This window comes from Parasteatoda tepidariorum, chromosome X2 (genome assembly GCF_043381705.1).
Source record: "Parasteatoda tepidariorum isolate YZ-2023 chromosome X2, CAS_Ptep_4.0, whole genome shotgun sequence".
In the NCBI taxonomy this organism is placed as follows: domain Eukaryota; kingdom Metazoa; phylum Arthropoda; class Arachnida; order Araneae; family Theridiidae; genus Parasteatoda; species Parasteatoda tepidariorum.
This window is the reverse complement of record NC_092215.1, coordinates 25,797,182-25,814,189: the sequence shown is the minus strand read 5'-3', so window position 1 is coordinate 25,814,189 and position 17,008 is coordinate 25,797,182. Positions and strand designations below refer to the sequence as shown.

Sequence of the window (17,008 nt, the reverse complement as noted above, 5' to 3'; positions counted from 1 at the left end):
TCCTTAAAGTGAATTGTTATTGTTGAGAATAGATTAACTGCTCCCGAATATTATTTAATATTGAAATAGTTCTTCTACCAGTTTTTTCTCTTTTCCCGTACCAGTATTTTCACTTTTCCCGGCGTGAACGTGTTAATCATGTAGTTCAATTAAAGAAATTGCTTAATAGTGTGATGGCATTCAAAGTGTCAAACCTATGTTTTAAAAAGTCTAACTACGAATAGGTTTGCAATTTTTCATGCATTTCATTCATTGCTACTAATATATCCCACATTCTTTGAAATACATAGGAAACCTGGAAGTTACAGGGGACAAACCAGGAATTTTGAAAGTAAATAAAAAATCACACATTTTTAATTTTTAATTAAATAATAGTTTATGAAATATAATAGTATTTGTAATATAAAAACCCGTAGCTTTTAAACGACTTAAGGTGTTTCATTTGAGGGCAAGGACTCTCAAAACGTAATATAAGCATGGTCAATTTAATATAAGCTTATTTTGTTTTCCGTTAGCGATTAAAATTTTTACTTAAACATGAATTAAATTCAATTCTGATTTAATTAATTAAACTAATAAAAAAATAGAAAAATAATTCTGGATGATACAGATAAGAGATGTATCTGAGTTTTAGATAAGGAATCAAAATTGAATGTTATTGTGAAAACTCTAGCGTTTTCTAAAAAACCTGATTTGCTTCCGGGAAAGATATATATATATATAAGAAGACAAGACAGATCAAAAAGTGGTAAAAAAATTATTTCATTATGGCTTGTTACGGAGAAAATTAAAAAATCAGTGACTGACAAGTTTTTAACAACTATGCCATTCATGTAGGACTGTTTATTTACTAGAAAAAAAAAGAAATATTGATAAATAGCTAAATTTAGGTCTACCAAAATGTTCTGCCCATGAAAGTAAATGCCTCCCTTTATAGCAGGTCGACCAACTTTCAACGTTTTTTGTAAAACTTTATTCTAGTGTTAGCTATGTTTATGTTTGAGTGTATTAATTTTTTTATTACAATTAATTTACAACATAGATATACTGGTTTTCCTGCTCTAGTAAGGCGTAAAATTCTTAATTATGTAGAAGGACAGATAGCACAATGCAGAGAAGCACAGCACGATAATATACGTCCAGGGTAACAACGGGATTTGAACCCGCTACCTCCACACTTCGCGCAGCACTAAAAGTTTTATAATACTGCTATTTGTTTTAAACATTTCTCAGTCACTAATAAATCTTTTCGTATGGGCCTAAAATATGCATTTGCAGAAATGTCAGAGCACTGTCATTTATAAAAAAGTGGTAGGACATTTGTGCTGGAAGTAAAGGTCTATTTTCTGTAATTAGCAAATTAAACCGCGGTGGCAGGAAGGATAAGGCACTTGCCAACGAATAAGTTAACCCAAGTTCGCAAGCTGCGCAATGGGCTAAATTGAATGATTAAAGATTGCAAGAAGAAATTCATATTTATAATATACAATGGTGAACACAAACGTCTGAAAATAGAAAAATAAAGCTAAGAATTAAGCAATTAATTAATTATTCTTTAGTTATTAATTTTTTCTAAATAGGACATATTCCTCAGAGGGTGAACATTCACGTTTAATAGCTTTATTATGGTGTTTAACAGCTTAGAATTAAACTTATATCTATTACAATAAAAGATTGAATTTCGCTACCACATTTAACTTTTAACCCTTTCGTTACTGTACTCTGCTCCACTATAGTTACATAATATAATTACTTATAGTAATTATTATAATTATAGTAATTAATATAATAAATATAGTTACAAAACGGGGTACCTTATCACGAAATGTGTACATTGCACATTTAGATTTTAAATTATCTAACTTAGTCAACAAATTAGTCAGCCAATACTCCTTGTTAAAGAAAATAATGTTACCAAAACTTAAGTTATTTTTAAATTAGTATTTTTAATTTTAAGTAATTTTTTCACTATTACACGTCAAGAATTCAAAGTACCATATGAAAAGGAACTTTTTTGTAGTTATCTTGATTACAATCATTGTTACTGTGGTCACAGCCTTTCACTACAATCGTAACCCATGGAGCCGCAATCATGACACATTTTTTGATTATTGTATCTATTTTAAGAACTTAAAATCATTTTTGTTTCTTTTTTCTTTTTATACTAAATCATGATATTCTTATCATACCATTAAGTAATTTATTATAAATGGTACAAGAGCCCTTCGGGGACCAAAAGCGTTCAGCAATAAAGTACTATAGAACCGGCAGGCCTGTGTAGGGAAGTGGCCTTGCATCAGAAAGGTTCTGGGTTCAAATCCCGGGCTGGGCATGGGTGTTCTTTCATTCTCTGTACTATCTGTCCTTACCTGTCCTACCTGTAGTTGTACCACCTAATATGGTGCCCTTGGAAGAATGGCCAACAAATCTGCACTTCAGATGCCTGCATTCTCCAGATGGGCATTGAAAAAAAAAATCTCATATTATGATTATGGTAGTTATCTCGTGAGGACGTTTTTAAAAATTGGGCGTAACTATTCTTACTCAACAAGTTTTACTGTTTAAATCGCAAACAATTTATTAAAAATTGCAGATAACAGCCAAGCCATCACCTCCTACATTAGAAAGCCTCCACACGGTTTTTTATAAGTAGTCTGCGCAGACTATTTAAAAAGTGAACCAGTGGTGCTCATGAAACCAAATTCCATTTTAAAAGTGATTAAGAGAAATTTAGCATATACATTTGCGAATTGAAAGGTGACAAGGGACTTTCAAAAAAGCAAAAATTTGTCAAAAAATCGATATTTTAAATTTTATATTTTTAAAATTTAGGCATTTAACTGAACATTTAAAAAAAATTTTCTGGAATAAGAGCAAAATTGATAAAGTTATGGCCATTTCAGTTTTTACCACGCCCCTTTTTTTACTTTCTTTTGTCTGCAGGTAGCTGTTAAAATTAGTTTAGTTTAAAATTAATTTAAAATTAGTTGAACATTTTGTTAACTTTTTAAAAAAAAATTTAAAGTACATAATTATTAAACTATTTCATTAGACAATATTTATAGGTATTTATATTAAAAACAGGAAATATTTGTTCAGAAGTAAAATTTGCATTGAAAAAGTAATAAAAGTTATTTTTCTCAAAATGTCTTTTTTGAGAAATTTACAATTTTCAAACTGCGTAATGTAGAAGGACAGAAGGACTGACCTGAGAATTTAATGCTATATATTTATGAATATTATTAACATTTTGTTGGAAAAGTTTTTTGAATTAAGTGAATAGTATTTTTTTTATACATGATATTTTATAGAGGTATCAGGATTTTTTCCTAAAAATGAAGGTTTTTTACTTCTTTTTTAGAGTTATTTGTTTCTATAATAAAAAATAAAAAAAGTGCTTCCAACACTTTTTTCAATATTACCTAATATGTAATATTTCAGAAGAATTTTGTCATTTTGACAAAATTTCAGACGCGAGGAGTAATATAAAAAAAACATAAAAAATTGAAAATTTCAAATTTTTTAATTTTTTAAATTTTGAAACATTTTTTTGAAATTTTGTATAAAAGTTGTTTTTAACAAGATAAATGTATCCTGAAAATTTCAAGCAAATCCCTTGATAATTTCAAAAAAAAAATTTGAAAGCCTTTTGTCACATTAAACAAATTTATAGACATATATTTGCTACCACTTTCTTATTTGTACTAGATTTTTTAGTAAATGGCTCTTTCGTAAATTGGTTTACCTTCATTATGGTCTGATCGGACTACGTATAAGAAACCGCGTGGAGGCTTTCAGTTATAGGAGGCGTTGGCCAAGCTGGCATACCCATCACCTCCTACATCAAAAAGCCTCCACACGATCTTTTCCAAGTAGTCCGCGCAGACTGTTTGAAAAGTGAATCAGTTGTGCGCANTATATATATATAGAAGCACGCCCGACGAAGAATGTTCTAAGATCAGGAAAATTAGAAATAAATATAATATAATAGAACAACATAATAAAATAGAAGTAGAGATAAGTATATTACACTAAAAGGTAATAAATGAGATTCGAGTATTAAATAGTCTATATGCGAACCACAAATGGAAAACCACAAAGTGGAAGACCACAAATTTATGAATTACAAATCGAAAGTTGTAGATGAGAAAAAGATTTAAAAATTTAAGAAAAATATCACCAAAGTGATTAAATTGGAAATATAAACAGGTATTTAAGTGTACTTCAAGATGTTATAACTAAACATTCAAAGATGCTGTGGCCATACCATAGCATAATTCTAAGCATTACTTCGCCTTGAAAGGCAATCCTCTACAAAATCAAATAACTATCTACTAATCCAATCCTAATACTAGGTACTCAAGAGAAGTTTATGTAGAGCTGTATAATTATTTCAAATCAGCAATTCGTTCTTATAGCTTTAATACGATTATTTTGAGATAAAATAATATTTTTATAAACACTAAAAGATGTATTAGAATTCTTGTAAATTAATTTGATGACTGTAAATTAATTTGTTGGGAATGGAAAGTTATTTCTCCATTTCAAAAATATCAATTTGAAGTTTAGACGAGTCTATTTTTATGAATATACGAAGGGAATCTGAAGATAAATTAAATTGATTAGTTAGTACCTTAATTAATTACTCTGAATATATAAAGTTTGCAGTTTTAATAGCATGAATATGACTAAATACAATAAAATCGCATTAGTTAACCCTTTAATAGGCCCTTTATTTCTAGTAAAGGTGAACTAAAGTATTTTTGGAATTGAAATTGTTTTGAGAACAGTAAATGATATAAAAAAAAACTCATTTAGTTTATAAAAATGTTTTTTTTGGTGGTAAATATATTTAACATGACCTATTAGGAACTTACTGACTTTTATTTTTCTTTATTTATAAAATAAATTCCTTAAACGCTACAAACCTCAAAAGGAATTATGTATTTTATAACTTTTATACGTTTTTTAAAAGTGACAAATGGTTACCTTTATTTATAAAAAATTGGGCACTTTGGCCGCGCAGCGGCCCCTATCCCATACATCTAGAAATTTAGATAAGTTTAAAGTAATAACATTTTGAATTTAGCAGTCGATGCGGTAACTAATTCAAAATTACAAGCACTTTGCTTGGGTAAATAAACATTTGAATATCGAAACTAAACTTTCACATATAAATAAAAACATAATTTGAAATATGTATACATAGGTTGACATAGATAAATATAGTAGATATAACATTTGAATATCAAATCTAAATTGACACATATAAATATAAACATAATTTGAAAGGAACATATTTACATTGTGGTAGCCATAAAAAAATCAAGCATTTTGCTTGTGAAATAATAAAACAAGGAAATTTTCAATATGACAAATTGGCGTTTTTACATAACATTCGAAATGTTGATTCTAAACTTAAATTAAAAATAAAGATAAAACATGATTTGATATGTACAATAATTGATTTTTGAAAAATGAAAGGCATAATTGATGAGACAAATGGTTACCAATTTTATTCAAACTCTCTTCAAAAAAGCTGAAGTTATTGAAAAATGGAAACCTAAATTAAAAGCGGTAAAACGTGGTGGTAAGTATACTTACCACGGCCTTTAAAAGGGTTAATGCAGTATTAATCTCATGTCAATATTAAAGAGTCAATAAACTGTTTTTAACTTTTCAAAGGATTTATTTTTCTCTCTTTATTGTTTAGTCACTGTTCTGTAAATTTTTAATCGAAAAACATCCTGCATACAGATTAATAATTTACCTTAGTCTTATCCTTAGCGTTATTAATTTTATCCTAAGTAATCTTATCTTTATTACTTATCAGTAGTTGGAATTTCGAAATAATTACCGTATTCTTGTGAGAGTGTAGTATTAGAAAGAATACTATATTAAATAAAAAAAATAAAAATAAAAATGTCTCTTGGCAAAAATATATCTCAATCTTGTTGAATCAGCTTGCAAAAAAATTTTTCTTAATATCGAACGATGATCCATAGACAATACACATATTCAGATAACGAGCTTGAAAATTATGAATAAGTTTGAAATACTTTATTAGTAATTCGCTTAAAATATATTTTGCGACTGAAATTGTAACAGTCAGACATTTATTATTAAAATTCACAAATGAGAGTGTTAAAGAAATATATTTTGACAGCTTCTCTTTGACTGGAAGCTTTAACCGACAAATTGAAATGTATTTCAAAATATTCTTATGGATAGCACTAATTTCAACACAATTACAATTTAGAATTTTTGCAATCCGATTTTCATAGGTGTAACTAGCATTAAAGATATTATTAAATAAATAAAATTCAATTCGCTTAATAAACATCTGTTTTATTCTAAACAAATTTAATTTAAAAGCAAATAGTTATGAACAGTGAAATATTGTATTTGTAAATAGATATTTCATGCTTATGTAAAAGCAGAATGGTATAAAAGGTCTCGCACAGAAAACAGATTTAAAATTTAACTTACTTTGTCAAACTAACTGCTATTTGAAGCATTTAATCTACATTATAAATATGAACACCTTCATGAAAGTTTGTTTGATGGTTTTTGTTGTAGCTGTTCTTACTGCATGCTCAGAAGGTAAAATAAGCCATTATCAAATTAAAATGTATATATATGTTATAAATGTTAATTCACACAAATTTAGAAGATTTTTTTTCAATTACTTATTAAAATTTACTTCCAACATAATAAGTTATTAAAGTACCTTTAGAAATAAAAAAAAAATGTAGAAAAAAAATTAATCGTATTTGGAAATAATAATTTATTACTTAAAATACTAAAATATTTTATCGAAACCTCTTTATAAGTAGATAATAAAATAATTTACGTTTTCTTAACTTGCTTAATTTATTGTAATCCGTAAAAGGAATTTAGCCTTTTTTCGTTTAGAACCGCATCATACAAAGTTTAACAAAAACTTGCGAAGCAGAATTTCATTTTTATTTTTGCTAGAATACTGAAATTTACCGAACTTTTTACTCTTTTATGATTCCTGAAATCTAATTACTTAAATAATACCTAAAATTACGTAAAAGGCATATAAAATGTGAAAAGCGCATAATTTAAAAGTGTTTATACAAAAATAAGTAAGAGTTTCAATTTACGATATTGTATAGCAAAGAAAGGATTTTAAAATTTTTGTGTATAATAGTTGGATACCGGTGACCTAAAAGTTTTTTTCACAGTATTAAGAAAATTTGAAATACTTTAATAGAATGCGAGCTTATAAAGTTTGAATATCATTATAATTTGTGAATAATTTAGTATTCAATAAATTAAAATTTAAATTTTGAGAAGTTTTAAATTTACTTAAAATGAAATTACGTACATATTCTGTAGGGATAACTTGGTTAATTTGTCTGAAACGTGATTGCAACGTTTTGAAGTACTTAAGCAGTTTGCTTTCTTAAGTTTGTGAATAATTTCAAAACTGCAATGGTATTATAAAATACTTTATTTTAATAATCTAAAGAATCCATGCATTGCTAATATTTTTCTTAAGCAAAAGGACATGTATATTTATTTGTAACTAAAAATATTAGTTCCTGTAATAGTTATAATTTTTTTATCAAAAATCACACACAATAACATAAATTATAATAATTTTATATTATGGTTTGTGATTATTTGTAATGTGACATTCTAAAAAAATAACATTCATCTTCTTTTCTTAAAAAAACATTCTTATTTACAATTTCTTTTTGCAGCACAATATAATGGCTACAATGGTCCTGGTAAGAAATACTTTCTTTATATTAATGAATATGAACTTCAAATTTAGAATTCAGAAAACCGAGTTGACTTTAAATTTTTAAGAAAATGCTTAAATATTTTTTTTTTAAAAATACGTATGTATTTTAAATATTTTTTTTTGTTGCTTTTACTAAAATATTGGTTTAAAAAATACTGAACCTTATGTAGAAAATCCCTTTGTGAGTAAAGTAGTTATAACTGGAATTATTTTTAAATTATTTTCATGACATTTAAATAAGAAATAAATTTCTTAAATTAGAAGAAATTTTGAATAACGTTATCTTACACGAATTTTGATTCTGCGGAATCGATATCATTTTCTAATTGGTTCAAATAAAAAAATCCCAAAGTTGTTGTGATTAGGTCAACGAAAAGCTGAAATTTGAGTTTGGTTATTCTGGAAACACAAATATTTCTGGGATTCTTTTTATTTAAAAATTAAATAGAAAAGGCATAGTTTACATCAACAGTATGGCAAACCAAAACTGATGGAGGATATCTTGGAAATGCTTAATTAATATCAGTGTTGTGAAATAAATAGTCACTTGTATCATTGTATAAGAATTTCGTCACTTATTGATTTATTTATTAATACATTAAAAAAATATCCCTGTTACATATTATAACGCCGATTTATATTTAAAAAAATCTTATTAAAAATAGCGGTTAAATAGCGGAAAAGTAAGAAACGTAAATGTTGGCATTTATTTAGCTTTAGACTTTCTGCGCTTTTTGAGAAAATATTTTCTAGTGATAGCTAGGTTTATGCTTATAAACATTTTTTTAGTTTTCAAAATTTGAATTAAACCATTTTCCACACCACTACTTGTAAATGATTTAAAAGTTCATCTGAAATGCCATTTTGCTTCAGTTGAGAGGCTTTTTAAAATGCAGCTTAAATTACCTAAAATTTAAAAAAGCTTTAATTTGCCACTTTATATAGAAAATTTTGGAAAAAGCTTAGTAGTTGTCAATATGTGATAGTCACAGAGCTAACCAGACCTGCTAACCAGTGCCGCGTGCATCTTATAGAGAGGTAGACAATTAAAAATTTAAGTTTTCAGAACTTTTGGTAATTTTATTGTTATTTTAAAGAAAGGAAGTAAAAAGAGAGAGCTGAAACAAAGTGCCAATTCATATTAACGTGTGAATCTTTTACATTTAGCGGTGGGGAGGGTAATTTTAAATCAAGTTTAGAAAACAAAGTACGATAAAACATAAACTTAGGTACCACTGGAAGAAATTTTTCGATAAATCGTAGAAAATTTGCAGTCCTGCTAGCAACAACTCTTTTCCAGATATTTGCTAATTATTTGAGCAATAAATATTACTGTGAAACAAAACTTTTCAGAAAACTTATTGTAATCAGTTTAGTATATGACCAATTCTCATAAGCTTCCGGAAAATCTTAAAAAAGTGCAGTAATATTAAGGTAAAAAATTGTATTTTAATATGCTTTTTACAACCAGATAATTTTAACAAACTCATCGGAATTCGGCACCCGTTTATAATTTTTCCAGGTTTGTATGAACATTGATTTTATTTTGAAATTTGAATTAAGACACTTTTAAAATTATTATTATTATGATAACCAACAATTTCATAATCATTGGGATCGGGCAGATCTTAAAAAAATATGCATTGTTTGAGGATATACAAATAATGTTTCAGAAATTTAAACAATCCGTAAGGTTTTAAAGTGTAATTATTGCACAAAATCAGATAGTATTAAGTTAGATAGAAAAAGTTCTTCTCAAATAGCTATAGAATTAAAAATACATTGGTTGCATGTAAAAATTTTTTTAGGGCTATTACTCGATTATCCACAAATTTATGTGTCACATGATAGAAAAAGATGACCAATAATTTATGAAAAATATGAAAGCTCATTCATGCTTAAACTATTCTTCTATTAGCTATTATTTAATGTTTTTGAAATAATGTAGCTTATGAAGGAAAATTGAAAGAAGGGAGAATTTTACTCTTAATATATTTTCGAAGACACGACTGCAATAAAAGTACTAGCAACAGTCATGCAACAAGTGTTTATTCTTTTCATTAGCCTTCATTCATTCATATTCATATTCACTCATGACAGAGGAATATAGTCGTTAATAAAAGGAAGTAGTATTCATAAAATATTAAATGAATTACTAAGCATATTATTAAAAATTAACCCACTGATGATTCTGCAAGTAAAAATTCGTATTTCAACATGCTGTTTTTGCGCATATCAAAACAGGTTTTTCCATTTTAATAGGTCCCGCAGTGGACTGATAGTTAAGACACGGTTCCCAGCGGATCACCGAAGTCAAGCATCACTGGTTTTGGTCAGTGTGCGGGTGGGAGATCAAATGGATCAGTTTGCAAAGTGACCGAGGGTGTGCGGTATTAGTCCTCGTTAAACTGTTCTACCGTAAAGTGCTCGACTTCACGTGCAGGTCGTCAGTCTACCGAAGCGGGGGTGCCATCCTCTCTGCTGAGGATCAAAATCGTGATGGCATGCCTTCGTATCTTCCTCGTTGATGTTTTCCAGACCGTCGCCAATAGCCCATTGTGCAGCTCTAGTGCGACGTAAATGAACTACTACTGCAACCATTTTAATAGATAAGGAAATAAGGTATTTGGGGAAAAAATTCTCCTAATTTGGCCATTTTTCTAAACCTCCAGTTAAACCTCAAAGATCTACTTTTGAGTAAAATAGTTTAAATAGAGTTCAATATTTTATTTTCAGCAAGAGGAGGTCGTGGTTACGGAGGTGGATATGGAGGTGGACCTGGATATGGAGGTTCGTATTTAGATAATTCATTTTTCATAAAATTTTCTCTTGGTACACATTTATTATTGAGATGTGCGTAGATATTATTGTGCAAAAAATAATTTAAACTTAATTTTAAAAAATTCTTGACTGTTTGCTAAGTTATAGAGTAGTTCCTTCTCTCATTTAGGAAAAAATAAATAAGATTGTGACTACTTATTTAAGATGTAAATAGTAATTTAGGAATTTTAGAAACGTTTCTGTTTAAAACAAATCTGAAAGTTAAATTGTTTAATAATTTTGTAGCGTTTCTATAAGCATTCTCATCACGAAGTAAAATTTCAGATGTTTCTAAAACTGATCTTAGTCCCTACTCATGAAACATTTTTAACTTTAAATTTATACTATTTTTATTATAAACTCTAAAATTTTGCTATCAAAATTTTCCATGGTAAGAAAATATGCATTTTCTGGGGCAGATATATTCAAATAATCCGATATTGAAAAACAATAAACTATTGTCAGTTTCTAATTTCAGGAGTCTCAAAATAATCGGCGCCATAGGAAAATCAATTTTCAAAACTAAAGTAGATAAGAAATAAAGATTTGCCGTGATTTATTTAGACCATCAGAAAATGTGCTCTCAAATTAAAAATTACTAACTTTGTTCATCAAAAGATGAAGTCAACAACAGCAGAAATTTATTAAACAATGTTTAAAAAAAATGCAGCAGCAATGTGGCTCCTTGTAAAAAATATACAGATTTCGGGCAAATATCTCAGTTAAAATGATATGACATGCGGCAGAAAACATTGTTTGAAATTTTTGTTCATAAATATTGATATTAATCGTGAAACTCTATGAGAAAAATTTTGGTTTCTGAGCAAAACGCAGCAAGCAGTACAACAAAAAAGTATAAGAGTTTTCATGCAATGGCATTATTTGACAAGTGATTCTGGTCATGCATTTATTTCAAAAAAGTAAAAAGTGTTTGAAAAATAATTTTGCTATCAGCTTATTTCTGAGAGAGACAATGCGTTGATAACTAACATCTAAACAACAATATAGATAGCTATTAAATTTGATTTGGTAACATATCGACTAAGCAAAAAATATCAATGACCGTTAAAAAAAAAAAAAAAAAAAAGAAAAAAAAACTTTCTACTAGTTTTTAATTTGGCCGTCTCGTTTTAGTCTAGTATTTAAATATATTGGATTCCAATAGGTCTGGAAACTTATAAAGCCATATAAAAATACTATTTTAAATGATTAACACTAGATTGCCTAAGGAAGTCATTTTGACTACTTTTAATTTAAATTAGAAATACAATGATGTATATAATGATACAATAACTTAGAATTTTGTACAACATATAATTTTCTTATTGTTAATATTTACTAATAACTTGTTATATAACTGCAAATAATATAAAAAGTATTAAAAATTAATTCTAAACAAATTTCCTTACGCATTATTTATACTTTTTGCAATCCAGTCATTTTGACTGCTTTTGGGCAATATACGTATTTACTAAGTTTCTGTCCTTTTAGTGTTAAGAGTTATTAATTACTTATAAGACTTAAAAGCTGATTTATTTTCTCTTTTAGGAAGACCTGTGAATCAAGGTAAAATAAATTTATGTTACATTTCTCTTATGCATATCTAGACATATTCGAAATATTTATTTTTAGTGGAAAAGTTTTTTTCTTGCACTTTAGTACCTCACAACCGATTTCAATGAGAATTTTCTAAGCTGTGCATACTTTAAATTAAAACCAAGATAAGCTCAAAGAAAATTTTAATTATTCCAATGTTTTAACATCTAGCGTTTTCAGGATTTATGGAGCAGTATTAAAGTTGCCTATGGCAGTAGGAATCTTGTTAAGCGGTAAATATTACATATAACGTGTCGTTATTAACTCTTATCAATGTGTATGAAGGTGAAGGTAAATAAATAGTATTTATTTAAAAAAAACGAAAAAAGAACGAAAAAAAATTTATTCATTAGAGTAATCATTATTTTCTTATTCATTATTTTATTTAAATTTTTTGTTGTTGTTGAAACTGTTAGGTTATTCAAAATAATGATTTTAGTATTTAATTACGTTAACAGTTTTGAACATAGTTCAACTAAGGTTAGTAAAACAATTAAAATTATGCGTTGTTTCTTTTCCATGTAAAGGTCAACCAAATTTGAAAGTAGTTTGTTTATGAAATTGTTTTAATAACTTTATTAGTACATTGCGATATTAATAATTAATTATATAATTAATTATTAATAATTAACATTATTATTTACAATAATTAACAATAATTAATAAATTAACAATAATATAACAATTAATTAACAATAATTTAACAATAATTAACATATAATTTTTAATAATAATTAATTAACAATAATTAACATATGATTTTTAATAATAATTAATTAACAAATACTAATAATTAATTATATTTTAGTTTACTCTCAACCAAATAATAAAAAAAATCTAAAAAATAAAGAAAGACTATATTTTAACTTTGCTCTAAAACTATGAAGTTGGAAGTTATTGGCATTTTGTTCTATTATTTAAGTTTCATATTTTACGGTTACCATGCATAATACAAATAGAAAACCAACAATTTTTTCGTTCCGAACTCATAGAGGGAACAAATAACAGCAATTTCAAATATTGAAAGTGTACGATGAAAAAAAAAGCTTAAGTCTATTTCAAGTCAAATAAATTTAAACAATTAAGTTAAGATGTTTCTCTTATCAAAGGAAGGAAATGCTTGAAAAATCAATGTTTCATGTATGTCAAGTGTAAACTCATGTGAAGGATTAAATTAGAAATAATATGAAACAGTTAATTATGCTTCACACTTCAAAATATTCCAAATTTCGATTGATTTTTAAATGATTTTACAGGAAATCAAGGCGGTGATACATCTCAAGATAGCGATCAAGGAGGCTACAATGTAAATTATGGTCAAGGAGATTTGAATAACAATCAGAGAAATCAAGCATCTCAACAAGGCTTGCAACGCAACAGAAATGGAGGATACTACTAATAATAGATAACATTCCTAAAATTAAAAGGAATGCAACCAATGCTATAGTACATAAATAAAACTCTTTGCAAAAATATAGTATTTTGAATAGTTTCTAAAAGCGATACTTCCTAAGTTAAGGTTCATTTCTTAGTAAATAACTATTGAAAATTATTACAATTGCATATATTAGAAGAAAAACTTTGATAGTAAACATACGGAGCTACAAAAATTTTTTTAATAGGGTGACGACGCTCAGAGAATCAGAAGCATGTGGTAAATAATCTAACTATGAATACGACTGCAATTTCTTTTATGTATTTCAATTACTGCAGCTAATATATCTCACAGTTTTGAAGGAACAAAACATGAAAAATCAGTGAGTTATTGGAAACAAAGCAGGATTTTTGGGAATATTGTTAGTTTTGAAGATAATAAAGCACCCAATTTTAATTTTGAATTAACCCAGATATGCCAACTGCTCCGGACACGCCTAAATAATTAAGAAAAACGGTAAATAACTTCAAAGTAAGTTTTGCAAATGTTTGACTATTTTTGCTTGCTTTTTAAACGGTATAACATGACTTAAGCATTATAACGTGGTGAATTATATTAGCCTACGAATTATTTAGAAATAGTGGTGGATAAAAATCTACTAAATTGAATTTATTAAACCAAGAATCATAATTGATCAACTACAACTTTAAAATATATATTTGCTGTCCGGAGCAAGTTGGCATCTCTGTTAACCCCTTGGGGACGGGTGATTCAGAAAAGCATTCATACAAAGTCAGAATCAAGTTGTAATTAAATAAAAAACGGTAACTTAAATGTAGTCGTTGCTAATCTGACATACTTACTTTGCTTTTACTTTAATTATTGTTAGTCTAATCTTATATATAATCAATGTTAATTCAAAGTATAGCTAAATAGTTTTATTTTGAACAAAGTAATGGTGAATTAAATAAATTGAACAATTATAACTCCGCCCACAAGTAAACTGCTAAAGAAATACTTTGATTGCCAGCTTTATCTTTTTACCCTGATTAATCACCACCTCCTACATCAAAAAGCCACCTCACGGTTTTTTATAAGTAGTCCGGGCAGACTGCTTAAAAAGTGAACCTGTTGTGCGCATGAACCCAAAACCTTTTATAAAAGTAATTGAGAGAGATTTAACTCATATATTTGAGAATTGAATCTGTAGTGGTTAACAAGTGAATAAGGCAAACCAATAATATTCATAAATAAAACAAATTTTTAGTCATATATTTACTACCACTTTCTTATTTTAACTAAATTCTGTATTAAATGACTCGTTCGGAAAGTGGACATCCTTCACAGTGGAGTGGTCTGATCGGACTGCCTATAAAAAACCGTGTGGAGGCTTTCAGTTATAGGAGGCATTAGATTGATATGGTTTTATGCTGGCACGTATTTGTGACAGTCGGCGCGAAAGGGCTAACCATGCACACTCCTATGTTTCCGCTGATATGGCTTCAAAAGTCACCACTCCAAACTTTAAAATTTTGATATCTTAGCAATTAGTAATCATACTATTTTATGACTTTTAGAATAGAGTAAAAATTCTGCATTATGTATTTTAAATGATTTAGTTCTTACATTAGTTCAAACAGTATTTTTAAATACTTCGAGAGTAAAGGGTTAAAGGATAGTTTATGAAATATAACAGCAGTAGTAGAAATAAGTAGAATTTTTCCAACTATAGATAGATATTGAGCAATGAATCTCAACATTGTGCAATGAATCTCAGAGCGTATTATAATCTTAAGTAGCGTAATACAAGCTTATTTTCATTTTCAATAAAGAGTCAAGTTTAGCCTTTTTGGGACAGGCGAGTCATAAGTGTATTCGTATGGAATCGGAATCAAGATTGGAAAAAATAAAAAGCGGTAGCTTAAGTTTGGGCATGACTTTTATTTATAATTTGACTGTTTTATTTTTGCTTTTACTTTAATTCTAACATATCTAATGTTACATACCCTCCAACTGCTACGGAATTTCCGTAGTTTTAGAAATCTTCTTTTCAGACGGTAGCAAAATTAATGTCTTAATATCTTAAAAAAATTAATTTTAGCGTAACTTGTCCACTATTACTTACAAAAGTGCAGACCATAGGGCTAGATTCTTAAGTTCTGATAAAAGTTTTATGAGAGATCCATTTGCTTTAAAAATTTCTACTTTGGTTCGCTACCACTAGAAAGAATTATTTTCAAAATCCTGATAAGTTGGAGGGTATGAATGTTAGATCAAAGTGCATCTATATAAATTTTATTTTGAATTAAGTAGTGGTTTATTAAGTAAATAAAACTTCTATTACTCCTCCCCCAACTATAGAAATAATTTGCCTACCAGTTTTTTTTTTGACACTGATTGTCGCCACCCTGAGAATGCGTATATGACTCGCCCGTCTCGAAGAGGTTGAAAGTCAATTAAATTCTATTTTAAATTAATTGATTTAAAATATTTACAGTCAACAGAGGATGCTTCTCTAATACAAAGTGACAGAAACTTACCTTTGTAGTTATAGATAAGACAAAATTGAATGTTATTTTGAAAACTGCTAAGCATTTTTAAAACTTTTTTTCTAAAAAACTGCTTTGTTTCCGAAAATAAGCTTGTGTTTTTCTACACTCTTCAATTCAAACATTCAAACTAGGGCTGGAAGCTAGCTATATATATATATATATATATNTGATTGATAAGTTTCTATCAGATCTAGTATATATGTTGGAGTGCTTATTTGCTAGAAAAAAACGAAACAATGATGAATAACTAATCTTAGATCTAAAGGGAAGTGTAGTTCATGGAAGTACACGCATCATTTTACAATAACGTTGATGCCAACTGTTCCACTTTCTGCAAAAGTTTTAATAAATTGGTAGCGAATTAAATGGTAAAGCTTGTAGAATAAGAGAATTACGTCCAACTCTTTAAAAGTATCACCACAAGGTAACTGCAAAAAAGTTACATTTCACATGATACTTTGAATTTTCGCTACCAATTTAAAAGTATCACCACAAGGTAACTGCAAAAAAGTTACATTTCACATGATACTTTGAATTTTCGCTACCAATTTAAAAGTATCACCACAAGGTAACTGCAAAAAAGTTACATTTCACATGATACTTTGAATTTTCGCTACCAATTTAAAAGTATCACCACAAGGTAACTGCAAAAAAGTTACATTTCACATGATACTTTGAATTTTCGCTACCAATTTAAAAGTATCACCACAAGGTAACTGCAAAAAAGTTACATTTCACATGATACTTTGAATTTTCGCTACCAATTTAAAAGTATCACCACAAGGTAACTGCAAAAAAGTTACATTTCACATGATACTTTGAATTTTCGCTACCAATTTAAAAGTATCACCACAAGGTAACTGCAAAAAAGTTACATTTCACATGATA

At 27.9% G+C, this 17,008-nt stretch overlaps 1 protein-coding gene across 1 annotated transcript; it reads left to right on the top strand.

Moving 5' to 3' along the window:
* Nucleotides 1-6,449: 6,449 nt before the first annotated feature.
* LOC107437198 (heterogeneous nuclear ribonucleoprotein A3-like) lies at nt 6,450-13,670 on the top strand. Its single transcript, XM_016049123.4, has 5 exons — nt 6,450-6,603; nt 7,734-7,760; nt 10,514-10,567; nt 12,146-12,163; nt 13,450-13,670. The coding sequence occupies exons 1-5, from the start codon at nt 6,537-6,539 to the stop codon at nt 13,590-13,592; spliced, it is 309 nt and encodes a 102-aa protein (XP_015904609.1). The 5' UTR covers nt 6,450-6,536; the 3' UTR covers nt 13,593-13,670.
* Nucleotides 13,671-17,008: the final 3,338 nt, after the last annotated feature.